The 15,491-nt window shown below is 29.0% G+C and overlaps 2 protein-coding genes across 3 annotated transcripts; one reads left to right on the forward strand and one right to left on the reverse strand.

Annotated features, from left to right (window-relative positions):
- Positions 1-812: 812 nt before the first annotated feature.
- LOC122499844 (vesicle transport protein USE1) lies at positions 813-10,061 on the reverse strand. Of its 2 annotated transcripts, none has more exons than XM_043608372.1 (6): positions 9,866-10,061; positions 8,445-8,579; positions 6,626-6,675; positions 5,075-5,310; positions 1,025-1,339; positions 813-943 (listed from the first exon to the last, which is right to left on the reverse strand). In XM_043608372.1, exons 2-6 carry the CDS (start codon positions 8,544-8,546, stop codon positions 903-905), a joined length of 744 nt encoding a protein of 247 aa, XP_043464307.1. In that variant the 5' UTR covers positions 8,547-8,579; positions 9,866-10,061; the 3' UTR covers positions 813-902. The 2 variants fall into 2 exon arrangements, with proteins under 2 accessions (XP_043464307.1, XP_043464306.1); XM_043608371.1 differs by having other exon boundaries at positions 9,840-10,061.
- A 523-nt stretch (positions 10,062-10,584) lies between these two features.
- On the forward strand, positions 10,585-15,156 carry LOC122499825 (la-related protein 7-like). The gene is made up of 3 exons (XM_043608347.1): positions 10,585-11,187; positions 12,211-12,501; positions 13,895-15,156. The coding sequence occupies exons 1-3, from the start codon at positions 10,869-10,871 to the stop codon at positions 14,506-14,508; spliced, it is 1,224 nt and encodes a 407-aa protein (XP_043464282.1). The 5' UTR covers positions 10,585-10,868; the 3' UTR covers positions 14,509-15,156.
- Positions 15,157-15,491: the final 335 nt, after the last annotated feature.

The following is a 15,491-nucleotide window of genomic DNA, read 5'->3' on the forward strand; positions in this document are numbered from 1 at the left end:
CACATTTCATTGGATAACGCAACAATATGTGACGCGACACGAGAAAAGGGACCTATCGTTAAAAAAATCGATTTTGAGATTATGGTGCTATTCGACAGATTATTCTTTGCTCTTTCACGTGAAAAAATCAAAAGTTGAAAAACTTAAATAGTGTTAATAATATAAAGCCCGAATTTTAAGCATGTACGCGTAAATACACGGGTTTTCTGCGCATGGCGGCGCTTTAAACATGTATTAAAAATCATTGAATTCTTGAAAAAAAATTTTTATACAAAAAGTGTTTTCAACTTTTTAAAATAATCGTGTCTGTTGATATAATTTTAAATATTTGATTTTTAAAGTTTATTAAAAGTGTATTGAAAATAATTGAATTCCTCAGAAGAGATTTATTATTTATAAAAAATAATTTAATATTTGCGATGAATTTTAAATATAATTATTTTTTTTTAAATTACTTTGATTTGTTTCTCTATTTATTTTATCATTTTTCATGTTTATTTTTTATAATATATAAAATATATCACAAAATAAACAAAAATTATAAATCAAATATAAATTAATCAATTTCAATAAAAAAAAACATTTGTATAAAAATTAGAATTCGTAACTTTTCGACCCTGAATTTCATGGCACTCACACAGTCACAACTCTCACTGATATAATCCCTTCTACTTCTATACCTGTCGAGTTTCCGCCGTAGAGAGGTTTTTGCCTGTATTTAAAATACATTAAAGTTGTAAATATATTTATTATTTGACAATAATTTTAAATAAATACATAATTATATTAATCAAATCAAGATTTAATTTTTAACTTTATTATTATTTTACTTTTTTCCTATATTATAAACAAAAAAAAGGTTTTTCCATTCTACTCAAGAGTAGCAACAATATCCAAGAACATTACGTTTTTTTTCTTGCGACCTTCATGAACAGAATCATATCTAAAAGTAAAGCATAAAATATTTAATTAAATTCTTAAATATTTGTTATTTATTTTTCTTTGTGTGCTACTATCTACTTACTGAAAAATACTATTAGGACGAAAGCAACCATTATCCAAACCCAACACCTCCAATTAGACTTTGTATGTTCACCGAGTTTAAGAGACTCTGACTTTAAATTCAAATGATTTCCTTCGGTGAGTTTATTGCTATTTTCTAAAGTTCTGATATCCCTTCGAATAATTCCACTGGCTATAGTTGCGTGCTCTCTCATACTTCTCGTCATTAGAAGAATATTATTTGCAATATTTTCATGCATTTTACTATTATATTTTAAGACTGCACTTGTGTCATCAGTATCTACAGTAGAATCAGACAATTCTTGGTCCTTTTTACCTGAAAATCAAACAAACATATGCACTCTTTTGCGTTTACATTTATTGTTCATTATTTCCTAAACTAAGAGTAAAATTTAAAGTTACTTGTTTAATGATTTTAGTATATGGTAAGATTCTAAAAAATGACCAATTTTAGAACTAGGCCAGTCGGTGAGTGCAAAAAGTGCACAAAAGTGCAACCTAAAAAGTCTCAATACTTTCTTGTATAGTTTGGGGGCCCCATATAAGAGCCCCATGGTTTGCTCTCGATTTCCGGTTGCAAAAAATAGTGTAAACAATCGTCAAAGTTCGAGAAACGTAGTTTTTCGATGACTCTTGCTTCCGGTTAAATTTTAGAGGAAAAAGTTGTTATTGAAAGTTGTAGAGCCTAAAAATACCTTTCAAATGACTGGTCATACGTTGAAAAAGATTGATTAGTTTAGTTGCAAATGAATTTAAACCATTAAAAGTAGTACTTTTTTAATTGTTTAATAACTTTGTTAATAATTATCCAATTTGTTTCTAACCTCCCAGAAATATTCCCCGTGCGAGGCTGAATATATCCCAAAAAAATTCAACTTGATCGGGTAAATAGTTTATGCATAATTCCATTTGTTAACTAAAAACATGTAATTTTTCAACGGAATTTCCCCACTTTTGGACCTGCGAATTTCGATTTTTTTTCTTGGAGAGTACAGTTAAGGAGTCTAACTTTAATTCCATTTAAATGAGAAATTGATTTTTTTTATTTAAGTGCATAATAATAGACGTTAAAAAAGGGTATGTTTTTTTGACATAAACAAATGGAATAACTCGGCCAATTTTCACTTTATCGATTTCTTGTAAAGGGCATTTGATTTCATTTGTTTCCACAAAACTTTTCTAAAAAAAAATCCGATCTAACTTCAAGAGGAGGAGAGTTAACTTTTTTTTTAAAAAAAATTCCTGACAAGTTAATTATTAATGTTTTTTATTAAAATTCGCACCACTTACAGTTTAATACATGTATTTTATGTAAAAAAATTAAACATAAGGTTTTGTGCATTTATTTTTAATTTATAACAAGTAAAAGTAAATGTATCCATTTTTCAACCTCTGAACGGCGGAGTGGGGGTACTCGGAGGAGCGTGATTCTCGCCGCTACAACTGAAATCAGCCGTTCAAATTTGCAAAAATGGTCATAACTTCGTTAATTATTTACCGATTTTAATCTTTCTTTTTTTAATTTGATGTATTTTTTTACGGTGAATCCAAAAATGATTTTATATGTTTTCAAAATACAATATTCTTAATAATAGAAAAGAAAATTTTTTTTAACAACAAATTTTTAATTATTATTTATCATATTTGACAAAAAATTCTTTTCGAACATATAATTCCATTGAATTTAAAATAATATTATGACATAGAAAAATTCAAATTATTTACTTATAAGTGTGTAGCATTATTGTATTGATAGTTAAACAGGCGTGCATATGTAAACCTGATGCTACACACTTATAAGTAAATAATTTGAATTTTTCTATGTCATAATATTATTTTAAATTTAATAGAATTATATGTTCGAAAAGAATTTTTTGTCAAATATGATAAATAATAATTAAAAATTTGTTGTTAAACAAAATTTTCTTTTTTATTATTAAGAATATTGTATTTTGAAAACATATAAAATCATTTTTGGATTCACCGTAAAAAAATACATCAAATTAAAAAAAGAAAGATTAAAATCGGTAAATAATTAACGAAGTTATGACCATTTTTGCAAATTTGAACGGCTGATTTCAGTTGTAGCGGCGAGAATCACGCTCCTCCGAGTACCCCCACTCCGCCGTTCAGAGGTTGAAAAATGGATACATTTACTTTTACTTGTTATAAATTAAAAATAAATGCACAAAACCTTATGTTTAATTTTTTTACATAAAATACATGTATTAAACTGTAAGTGGTGCGAATTTTAATAAAAAACATTAATAATTAACTTGTCAGGAATTTTTTTTAAAAAAAAAAGTTAACTCTCCACCTCTTGAAGTTAGATCGGATTTTTTTTTTAGAAAAGTTTTGTGGAAACAAATGAAATCAAATGCCCTTTACAAGAAATCGATAAAGTGAAAATTGGCCGAGTTATTCCATTTGTTTATGTCAAAAAAACATACCCTTTTTTAACGTCTATTATTATGCACTTAAATAAAAAAAAATCAATTTCTCATTTAAATGGAATTAAAGTTAGACTCCTTAACTGTACTCTCCAAGAAAAAAAATCGAAATTCGCAGGTCCAAAAGTGGGGAAATTCCGTTGAAAAATTACATGTTTTTAGTTAACAAATGGAATTATGCATAAACTATTTACCCGATCAAGTTGAATTTTTTTGGGATATATTCAGCCTCGCACGGGGAATATTTCTGGGAAGTTAGAAACAAATTTGATAATTATTAACAAAGTTATTAAACAATTAAAAAAGTACTACTTTTAATGGTTTAAATTCATTTGCAACTAAACTAATCAACCTTTTTCAACGTATGACCAGTCATTTGAAAGGTATTTTTAGGCTCTACAACTTTCAATAACAACTTTTTCCTCTAAAATTTAACCGGAAGCAAGGGTCATCGAAAAACTACGTTTCTCGAACTTTGACGATTGTTTACACTATTTTTTGCAACCGGAAATCGAGAGCAAACCATGGGGCTCTTATATGGGGCCCCCAAACTACAAGAAACTATTGAGACTTTTCAGGTTGCACTTTTGTGCACTTTTTGCACTCACCGACTGGCCTATAAACCCAATAAAACCACTCTGAAATGAATCAAGTGTTTGTAATTCGATTTCAAATGATACACACAAATCAAAATTTATTTTATACAGGGGCGTGGCCAAAAAAAAGTTTCGGGGGGGGGGTTCTATGGAATTTGATAAGAGGTGTACTCAGAATAAAATTAGACATTTAGGCTTTAACATATGTTTTTCCAAAAATTCGGGGGGGGTTGACCCCCCCCGGATACGCCCCTGATTTTTATGGGTCCAAGATTCAATATAACTTGAGCCGCAGACATCTTGGCAAGTACAATTATGGTATATGTAGTTGCAATCATTCCACAAAAAATTTTAAAAGACGGTGTCGAGAAACTCTAGAAATTATTCGAATAGTCTTGTAGTTAAAATGGGACTCGTCTATTTATGGTTGCTGCCATTAACCATAAAATAACCATTACATAAAAATGGGAATCAGAAGAGTCATATGGTTATAAACAAAGAGTTGTGAAAATGATTGAGAACTATATGGAAAGCAATGAATAATTTGTTTGATACTTTTCAGAAATCCTACTTAATGTTAGATTGACGACTCTAAAAATTTATAATTTCTAAAATTCAAGCAAACACTAGATTTGTGAGAAATTTTGTCAAATGTCATCTAATTTTACCCTTTAAAGCAAAATCTACAATTTTAACCTGAAAAAGTGTGCAATTTTTGAACCTTTATATATATCTTTTAAATTATAGACCTAGGCCCAAAAAGAAAATTTCAGTGTGTGTGTAAATTCTGATGTGATTTAAAAGTTGTAAAAGTGCCAAACTTTATTATTATATTTCTTCAACGGGTTTGCACTTTTAAGAATTTTTCTATGCTTTTTAAAATATTTTCAAACAGTGAATAAAAAAATCATATTTCCCTTCTGGGGTTAATAAGGTTATGATTATTTACCATTTTTCGTCTAGCTTAAGAATCACTTGATTAAAAAACTTGATTAAAGTACTAACCTGTAGGCTTGAATAACTCTGACCGTAATTCTTGATTATATTTAGAGCTTGTCTTCTGATGTATTTGAGTCATAATGTTAGAACCATGGTATTCATCTGTAGAGTATATACCAGTCGAAACCATTTGAGTAGCGACCACTTTCTCTACTGCATCTTTTAATTTGGAGGTACCAATTATATTTTTTAAAAAGTCAACTCTTTTGACGTACTCTCCTATAGTATCCTTGGGCAGTTTACTAAAATTATATCAAGTATTTCTTTTACATTTATTTATACACTTGTCTTTTGCAGTGTACTCGCATTTTCCTGGACCACCCATCTATTAGATGGGTTTACTCGCCGCAGTGGAGGAGAGGAAAAATGTAGAAAATTTCTCCCGAGTAGAACCAGTTTATCGACAGTCGAGTTCTAATGGTGTGTGTACCAGACAATAATTGACAGTGCACATCATTATACCTCGACGTCAAACCTCCCGGACGCTGCGGACACCACATGGGCATACAGTAGAATCCCGCTTATATAAGCGGCCCCTTCCCCACATTACCTCGGATATCCGAGGTAATGTGGGGAAGGGGCACCTCGGATAACACGAATGAAATAAAGAATTTGAAAATTTTAATAATTTTTTCAGTGTATTTTGAATGGAAGAATGAAATATGCACATAAAACTCGCGAGCACACAAATCGTGTTATAACAAGTTTATGTATGTTCATAAGCCACGGCACTTTCCGTATTATCCGAGCTGCACCTCGGATAATGCGGATTGGTCGCAGAACGCAATAGGTGCCTGGGATAAGCAAAGGTCGGATAAGCGGGATTCTACTGTATGTTTGTTTAATATCTACTTGGGCACAAATTATGAGTCAAAAATAAAAAAGTATGCCCACAATCGAACCTATTCCCTTAATAATTAATTTAGTTGTGTGTGAATGAGAGGATTATTAAGGTGATCTTCTTGGGGGCGATTATTTTATTTGATTTTTAATATCTTTGCACTATCAAAAAAGGTCAAGTTAATCCATTATTACTCATAATTTTTATTTTTAAGGGGTTATGACACTCTAAGATTTTAAAAAAATCGATTTTTTGTTTGCCTTAAATGGCCCCTCAGGGTCTCAAAAATAACATTTAAAAAATAATTTAAAGAATAATTTCAAAAAAAGTTAAACATTTCGATGGATATGACTGAATATTATCCATTTTGAAAAGAACTAATGCAAAGGGAAGTAAATCCATTTGACATTTAAACTTTGTCTAAAGTAATGACAAAGTTTCTTCTTCACGGACATGCGCAAATGCAATATATTTGTCTCTATTTCTCTCGCAAACTCATGCAAAAAAAAATTTTTTTTTAGAACAAAACTATGATTAAATATTGAAAAAATGATTTGTTGAATTTATTGATATAATTATTGTAATAAGCTCTGTGTTTTCTAATCCAATATGTGACTGTCCGCGACAAAAGGGACCTTAGCTCCATGTAAATACATAGGAGCTAAGGTCCCTTTTGTCGCGGACAGTCACATATAAACAAATATAAAAGTACTTACAACGCAGAATCATTTAGTTTTTCAATCATGTCATCTAAAGTTTCTGTATACTGCAAAAATAAATTCCATTATTTTTTAAGCTTATATTAAAGTTATTAATTTATAGTAAAATTTGATCAGTGGTTTCTTCAAAAGACTTTACACAAAAATCCTAGTAAACTTGACTATTTTTGAACTATTTCATATAGTTCCAGGAAGCGCCAATAACAAACTACAATTTAAACAACTGTAAAAACAGTTAAATTAACTATTTAAAGTGATAAAAAGAAATGATGTATTTATTATTAAGGTCAGTTCGTGGTGGTGCTGACACACCAGTCTTGGGTGAGCAGACGACCTAAGGTTTCTTCTCGTGAATAGAGAGATGCCAAAAATCCAAAAAATTTTGAAACACTTTTTATGAATTAAAAAAGCTAAAAAAGAGGTAAATTATTCTGTAACTCTTTCTTTAACAGTTTTTAATGTCTCCAATTATAAAATCTGAATTATTAAATCAATCAAGATTTAATAAATCTTTATTTATTTATTAAATCTGAAGTTTGTTTGTTTTTTTTAACCGTGGATCGTTACATATATAAATGTTGGTTATATTTGGACTTATGGCCTATACTATTGGGTCAAAAAGGAATTCAGAATAGGAAAAAAAGTATTGGTGGTAAGGGTGCCGCAGTCCCATGACAGCGTTTTGCGTTGCGTTTCGTAATGGGAGAGAAAAAGACGCAAATATACGTTTGCTGCATTCTCTCTCATTACAACGCAACGCAAAACGCTGCCATGGGACTGCGGCCTAACTTTTACGGTGAATGCGTTTTCGCGTCAAAACCGTATTGGTGGGTTAAAAGTGAATACATTTTGCTTACCGTGAATACATTTTTCTTAATCTTTCGATTTAAAGATTTGTAAGCAAAGTATAAAGTAGTACAAGTATAAAAATGCCGATTTCGAGAAGAAGATACAAAATTTTGAGAAAAAATGAAAAAATAAATGTGACAGGCAGATTGTAAAATGTTGATCGATTACCATATGCTTTTCTGTGCCTACAACATATGATTGATTAAATGGAACATTACGTTACCGGCGCAGAAACTTGATAAATCCAAGTAAATGTATGTGAAACATAAATTCAACATTGTTTAATCTGCCTGTCATATTTAATTTTTTATTTTTTCTAGAAATTTCGTATTTCCTTTCCACAATAGGCATTTTTATACTTCAGGTCACTCACACTCTTCATAAATATTCTCAACTTTGCTTAGGAATCTTTAAATCGAAAGTTAAAAAAACGTAAATTGGAGACGGTACCTACACTATTTTCGCACTACTATAGGACTGCACCATCATGTCAGGGGTGCGGTAAGTATATTTGCTAATGATGCAATACCATGTGTGCAGAAAGCGTAAAACCAAAATAAGAATTCTATGAAAGTAAAAAGAATAGTTTTTTTTGTGTTAATGTTTGAATTTTCTTTTTCATTAATAACATTTGTGCTCATTTTCCAATAGAAATTACATGAAATAGATAATCTACACTCTAAAAAATTCCGTTGTTAATTTACAACGTCGGATGTTGGAAATAATTTGCTTCACGTCCAACGTAGTAAGTTTACAAGCTGCTAGTATGTATTAAAACATAACTTGAATGCAATTTTACAATCGCAGCGTGTTAAATTGCATTCAGATTATGTTTTAATACGTACTAGCAGCTTGTAAACTTACTACGTTGGACGTGAAGCAAATTAGTTCCAACGTCCGACGTTGTAAATTAACAACGGAATTTTTTAGAGTGTATAGACAGACGAATAGTGCAAAAAATTGTTACCTTCTCCAGTTTCCAGTTTGTGCTTATATCATTTTTTGCCATTGCTTCAGAAATTCTTAGCAATCGGCGGATATTTATTTCCTGCTTTGTCATTCGGTCCATTTTAAATAAAAACAATGGGTTTTAATTTCATATCTAAAACAAATGAATTTATTTTTCTAATTACAAAAATAATCTTCAGAAAGCCTTTGAAAAAGGATGCAATATTTTATAAACTCTTCATTTATTTTATAGTGCAAAATTATACAATATTATACTCTCGAAATATCGACTGTTTATCGATAAAATGGAGTAACTCGAGTAAATCTTGACCGATTTTGCTAATTTTTTTTGCTGAATAAAGAATGATAAAATACAGAATTCTGTCAAGTTTATTCAATATTTTGGGAATTTTTATTTCATTTGCATTTTCGACACAATAAAAATTTAACCTTTTAACTCGAAAATGTTTTTAAATATTTAGTTATTCGTACATTGAAAATATTTCTGTAAAAGTTAATAAATAACATTTTTTTAAAACAATTAGTAATATTATAGTTAAAAAAGTATTTCTCTATTGCACTAATAAATCTCTAAAATTGGTTTTAATTTTAACATAAACTACACTGTAAAAAAAAATTTCTGTAGATTTACAGTTTTGTTTAGAATTTTATAAAAATTTGTAAAATAACTTCTTTAAAAGTAGTGAATTTAAAATCCCTTCTGTAAAATTAATACTTTTAATGTGTCAATTTTACAATTTTCTGTAAATTTACTACTCTGAATGAAGGTAATAAAAAGACAAAAATATTACCTACATTCAGAGTAGTAAATTTACAGAAAATTGTAAAATTGACACATTAAAAGTATTAATTTTACAGAAGGGATTTTAAATTCACTACTTTTAAAGAAGTTATTTTACAAGTTTTTATAAAATTCTAAACAAAACTGTAAATCTACAGAAATTTTTTTTTACAGTGTACATTTCATACTTGGTAAATTCTTATGAATTACAGGTTATGTTTAATTATTTATGTGCGAAGAAATAATTTAGTTCTCCTATCAATCGTGTTATTATTTATCTGACGGGCGAATGAATCATTTCGCCAGTTTCTTATTTAGCAAATCCTTTTTCCGAAGGACGAAATAAACTATTTCTTTTCTTTTGGTTTACGAAATAAACTATATTTTTCTTATTTCGCCCAACTTTGTGTATTTTTGAGACGGGCGAAACCATAACCTATTAAAGTTGTTTGTCACTTTAAATTCACACTTGTGCAGTACATGTACAATGTAAAGTCACCATATTGTATGAAAAAGGCACATTCGAAAGTGTTTTTTCATCACAAATACAATGCTTTTCATCATCTAGAAATAAAATGTGATAAGACTAAAATTTAAACCATTTAAACTCACATAATACAAAAGAATACCCTGAACACCTTTTTAAATGCGATCGTCCTTTAAAAGCGGTAATTCCTATTTTCTGTTGTTTTCAAATTGGATTTCTATACTTGAATGAACTTAAATCCATTATTAATTAATTAATTGAAAATATTATAAAAAATCAACTATTTACAAACATTACATTTTTAAGGATCAGCCCTTGGATCAGCCACAGATTGTCTGCTTCCAAACAGGGTTTTGAATGTATAGCAGAAAACGTAAGGCCGTGTTTACAGTCCCATGGCAGCGTTTTGCGTTGCGTTGTAATGAGAGAGAATGCAGCAAACGTATATTTGCGTCTTTTTCTCTCCCATTACGACGCAACGCAAAACGCTGTCATGGGACTCCACCCTGAGGGAGCATTTACACCTTCGGTAAAAATTTCCAGAACGGAAAATTTTTCATTGGAGTAAGAGAGACAGACTGTGTATATGACTCTCTTACTCCAATGCAAATTTTCCTTTCTGGACAATTTTTACAGAAGGTGTAAACGCTTCATTAGCTAAACGTTTCCCGTTTTCTCGCTGACATCTTGAGATTCTATTGGAGAAAGACCTTAAGGCTCGATTAGGTTGCTCGCACAAGGATTGTGCCGGATATATATATATATGTGTCCTATTCTACTTCATTAGTCTGCCTCCTTCTATCTCATTAGAACGCGATTTTGATATTTTTTGGTACAAATACACCCTAAACGCAGGCATGTAAACACTGCTTTATCCTTTTATTTTGATTTGGGCATGATAAACGAGACTTGTCGCCGTCTTTTTCCAAGAAGCAAGTAGATAAATATAATAAGAAATTTAATCTTTTCCTATTCGTAAGAGATAAATTAAAAATTTCCTTTCCCAAGTGTCTATAATAAATTTGAATATAAATTTTGATTACCTGAAAAATTGTAACTTAATATAAAAGGAAAACTAATGCTTTTGAGAAGTCGGCTTTCAAGCACGTGCAGTAATATCTGAATTTATAAAACAAATTTTGAAATTGAGAACAATGACAGAAGCGAAATATTATTCTCTCGAAAAAGACGGAACCTATTGTCTAGGTTTCCCAAACAAACATGCCCTATCTGAAAAAGAAATTGAGGAAATTTTTTCTGATTACGGTGATGTAATTTCTGTAAGAACAAGTGGAGACGAGCGAGGCTTCAGATTTGTTAGATTCAAGTCAGAAGAAGAAGCAGAATGTGCTGTTCAAGGTTTACACGGTCACAAGAAAATTCGCATTTTACCTAAGAAACAAAAAGTTGTAAATAATAATGAGAAGGGCAAATCAAAAGAGAACCAGAAGAATGGTCAGCAGAGAAATTTAGGTAAGAATTTTATATTAAATTTATTACAAATTGATTATTAATTTACTTACAAATATGGTTTAGTTGTTTTTTAATTATTTTTTGAGAGTGTCAACAAATGTCAGGGTTATGATCAAATCCATTTTACGAGACGCATGAATAATTCCTAAAATTAATTAGTTAAAATTTTCATTATCTTTAAATTAATGTCATTTTTTATAAAAGTGAATTTTTGTCTGAAAAAAATGTTCGTTTAACAAAATTCCTGTATTTATAAACCACTTTTAATTTTAAAGAATTTGTACTTTAATAAATTTTTATTCGGTAGAATTACCATTAATAATTTTGGTATTACAATACTTCTTCTATGAGGAAGCAATAATTATATGAAAAAGAAGTTTTGACTAATGAAATAAGGTCTATCGAATAGTATGTTACAACTATTTTCTGTGTTTAAAAATAAAAAAAAATTGGTTATTATGTAAAAGTAAAAAGTTTAAATTACAAATTACACTCTGTGCAATGAATGGTTCTCAAAATTTATAAGTAGTTTAAAATTACTTTTTCATATAAATATTATATAATTATTAAATTATAGATGAAGGAAAATATACGAAAACGTTCGGACAATTAATTTTTAAAAAATTGGTTTACTTGAACGTTTCGAAATCTAACCGAGATTTTCTCTGCAGGGAATCAAAAAATTAATAAAAAAAAAAACATTCGCCAGCAAGTAAAAGTTAAGAACAATTTACCTTTCAATTTTTTAAAAATTAATTGTCTGAATGTTTTCGTTTATTTTCCTTCATCTATAATTAATATTTCTCGGACGTAAAGGATTGATTAATAATTATTAAAAAATTCCTGTTACAATCGCCCAGTGTTAATAAAGTAAAAAAAATGAAATATTATAAAATTCATATAATTTATTACTTAAATAAATACAACTTATGAAGAAAGGAAGATATAACTTAATTTATGAGTACCTACTGAATTCTTTCTAATTGACAGTTAAAGTAAATTTTGTAAATTTAAAAATTTCAGGTGCAAAGAAAAAAGTTAGTGATAAAAATAAAAAGAAAGATGATGACGAATTAAACGATTCTTTCAACGAAGATTCATCAGCAGCTCATTCCATAAATAAAAAGAAACCTCAACCATACGGTGGTACATATAATGGTTCCTTTAATGCCAAATGCTTTGATTCTACAAATGATGAAGATTCAACAAAATGTGCTGAAACTGAGAATTTAATGAAGATTCTGAAATTTCGCTCACTGAAAATGAAAGCTAATAATTGTGCCATTGATTCCTCACCGAATGTTCATGAAGAAGGTAAATAAATTTTAAGCAATCATAAAGTGGTCTCACATTCTGAATCTTAGCACTCTTTTCTTTTTGTCTCTCTTTTCTTATCGTTACCAAATCTCTTTCTATTTCCCTACTTCTGTGAAACTGAAGTTACCAACGTTTGTTCGACGAAAAATATAATGCGTAATAATTTCTATTTCCCCGCCTCAGATTCAATTTTTTTTCCACATTTATTAAAAATACTAATGTCAGGAATCATAAGAAATTATTTTCAACTGGAACCAGGTCGGGGAGGGCAATGATTTTGGATTTTTCGAAAATTCAGAAATTTTGAAACAATTTCTATTTTCCCGCCTCAGATTCAATTTTTTTTCACATTTATTATAGATACTAATATTAGAAGCCATTAGAAATTATTTTCAAGTGGAACCAGGTCGGGGAGGGCAACGATTTTGACATTTTTTGTTGTTACCGATTTTTCGAAAATTCAGAAATTTCGAAACAATGTCTATTTCTCCGCCTCAGACCCAATTTTTTTTTCTACATTTATTAAACATACTAATGTCAGGAATCATAAGAAATTATTGTCAACTGGAACCAGGTCGGGGAGGGTAATAATTTTGATTTTTTGTCGCAGATTTTTTGAAAAATCTGAAAAATCCGTGACAAAAAATCAAAATCGTTGCCTTCCCCGACCTGGTTCCACTTGAAAATAATTTCTAATGGCTTCTAATATTAGTATCTATAATAAATGTGCAAAAAAAATTGGATCTGAGGCGGGGAAATTGTTACGTATTATATTTTTCGTCGAACAAACGTTGGTAACTTCAGTTTCATCTACTTCTTCGCTTTCATTCATTGCTTTCTTTCTCTCAGCACTGAAAATTTCCTCAAAATTTATTAAATATTTACTTGAAATTTTTGGAATATTCAAATACAAAGTTTATTTAAAATTGTGTAAAGATTTAAATGAGACACTGAAACTCAGTCAAATTTCACTGATACAGTTTAAAAGAGTGTATCTTTCAGCGAGCATTTTTCCTTTTAAGAAATTCATTTTGTATACACATAAAATTGTTTTTCTGTCTTAAAAACTGTCTATGGGAGTGACCGATATCTTCATGTTTTATAGTTATGAAAAAATTGAATTTACAGTTTCAAGTGAAATGTTCTCCTTTAAGACTCGGCTGGTTATATTTATTTTGTCAGTAATTGGTCCGTAAAGTCAGAATTATTAAATACTTTTACTGGTTCGAGCCCTGTAAAAGTCAAATCAAGGTCTTAAAACTACAATACTCGAGTCAAATTAAAATTTTAATTATAATATATATTTCTAATCTTTTTTTGACTCAACACATAACACACTTCTTATTTTAATAAGCTTTCGCCACGAACTTGGAATATTTATTTTTTTCAGGAACTAAAAAGAAAACTAATCAGAACGAAGATGAAGGAAGTACTAGAGATAACTCCAACTCTAGACACTTGAGTAATAGAATTAAACCCAAGACACAACATAAAGAAGTGGATGAATCTGTAAAATCAAATCAAGAAGAAAATGGAAATTTGCTGAAGAAAATGAGACTGAATTCCTCTCAAGTTCATTCCGGACGTCAATCTACTGACAGTGTTTCAAGATTTGCAGCGGATCCAATTGCTTATGACTTGCCAAACGATAAAGAACCTCCTGAACTTGTCTCCACAGACGAACTGAAACAAAGGTCGGGCAAGGGGTCTGTTTGCAGTGATGAAACTATTAGAATTGCTTTAGCAGAAGAAGTAATCGTTGCTAATATTCACGAGAAATTTAGTGTTTTATACATTTTGTACCTTCTCGAAAAGTTTGAACCAATATCTATTACTGAGATAAAAACCATTTCACGAAATGGAGTTAGATATTGCAGTGTTTATTTTAAATCACAAAAAGATGCAATTGCTGTTGAAAAGCAGTTTGATAATTTCGATCTTTCAGGAAATAAATTAATCGTACGTACTCCACAATTGTTGGTAAAGGAAGTATCAACTGTCTGAGATAATTATAACAATATGACATTCATTCAACTTAATTGTTCATTTGAAGAAATATTATAATTTTTTCACATAATCGTCCATCGTTTTTACAATGATTTTATTTTCGTTATAAAATTTATAGATTCTCATCCGTAATATATTAACATTTTGTTGATATATTATTATTATATTAATTATAATAATTAATTTTGTAACATACATATATGTACTCTTGATAGATTCAATTCTAGAGTACTTTCACTATAGAGATATCCTCACAAATCATTTATTCATTAAAATATATATATATATATATATCTCTTTTATATTTTTATTATAGAAGTTTATAATCAAGTACATTGGTCATGAGTTTTGAAATGTCTGAATGATAATTATTTCATTAGTATTGTTTTATTAAGACTTCGGATTAGAAAATAATCGTGTAATAGTAATAATAATTACGAACGTGCGTATTCAATCTATTTTTGAAAATTGTTAATGAATTCAAAGAGCCTTATTAAATATTTTAATTTTTTTATACTTGTTCATCAAATATTTACCAACAGTCGCTGATTTTGAATTAAATGTATTACATAAACAATGAGAACTATTATTTGTATAAGAATTGTGAATTTTTAATGTCAAATATATAGATTTTTTTCTAAATAACTCTTATTGAATAATTTAAAAATGATTAACTATGAAACTAATATACTTTGTGTAACACCTTAATTTCTGCTTACTTAAAAGTTGTTTCTGCATAATTTTTTGTACACAGTCATATAGTGTAGTGTATATAACATTAGATTTATTGCTTAAAACAGTATATACTTATTTAGTGAAATGCTTTTTTTAAATGTTTTTTACATTCATTCAAATACTTTGAGAAATGTAAAGTTTTGTAATGGTTTTTTTTATTGTTAATCAATTCATTAATTAATAAATTATCAAAATTGAAAATATCAATATTCAAAATGGTAAAATTACAACACTTGTATTTTTCC

Source organism: Leptopilina heterotoma, unplaced genomic scaffold (genome assembly GCF_015476425.1).
Source record: "Leptopilina heterotoma isolate Lh14 unplaced genomic scaffold, ASM1547642v1 Lhet_177, whole genome shotgun sequence".
NCBI classification, from domain to species: domain Eukaryota; kingdom Metazoa; phylum Arthropoda; class Insecta; order Hymenoptera; family Figitidae; genus Leptopilina; species Leptopilina heterotoma.

Bases quoted from the DNA above. Each gene is read 5' to 3' on its own strand.
- LOC122499825 (XM_043608347.1), top strand. From the start codon at position 10,869: ATGACAGAAGCGAAATATTATTCTCTCGAAAAAGACGGAACCTATTGT. The intron at 11,188-12,210 runs GTAAGAATTTTA...TAAAAATTTCAG, and splicing joins TGGTCAGCAGAGAAATTTAG to GTGCAAAGAAAAAAGTTAGT. The intron at 12,502-13,894 runs GTAAATAAATTT...TATTTTTTTCAG, and splicing joins ACCGAATGTTCATGAAGAAG to GAACTAAAAAGAAAACTAAT.
- LOC122499844 (XM_043608372.1), bottom strand. From the start codon at position 8,546: ATGGACCGAATGACAAAGCAGGAAATAAATATCCGCCGATTGCTAAGA. The intron at 6,676-8,444 runs GTAACAATTTTT...TTATTTTTGCAG, and splicing joins CAAACTGGAAACTGGAGAAG to TATACAGAAACTTTAGATGA. The intron at 1,340-5,074 runs GTTAGTACTTTA...TTTGATTTTCAG, and splicing joins AGAGTTATTCAAGCCTACAG to GTAAAAAGGACCAAGAATTG.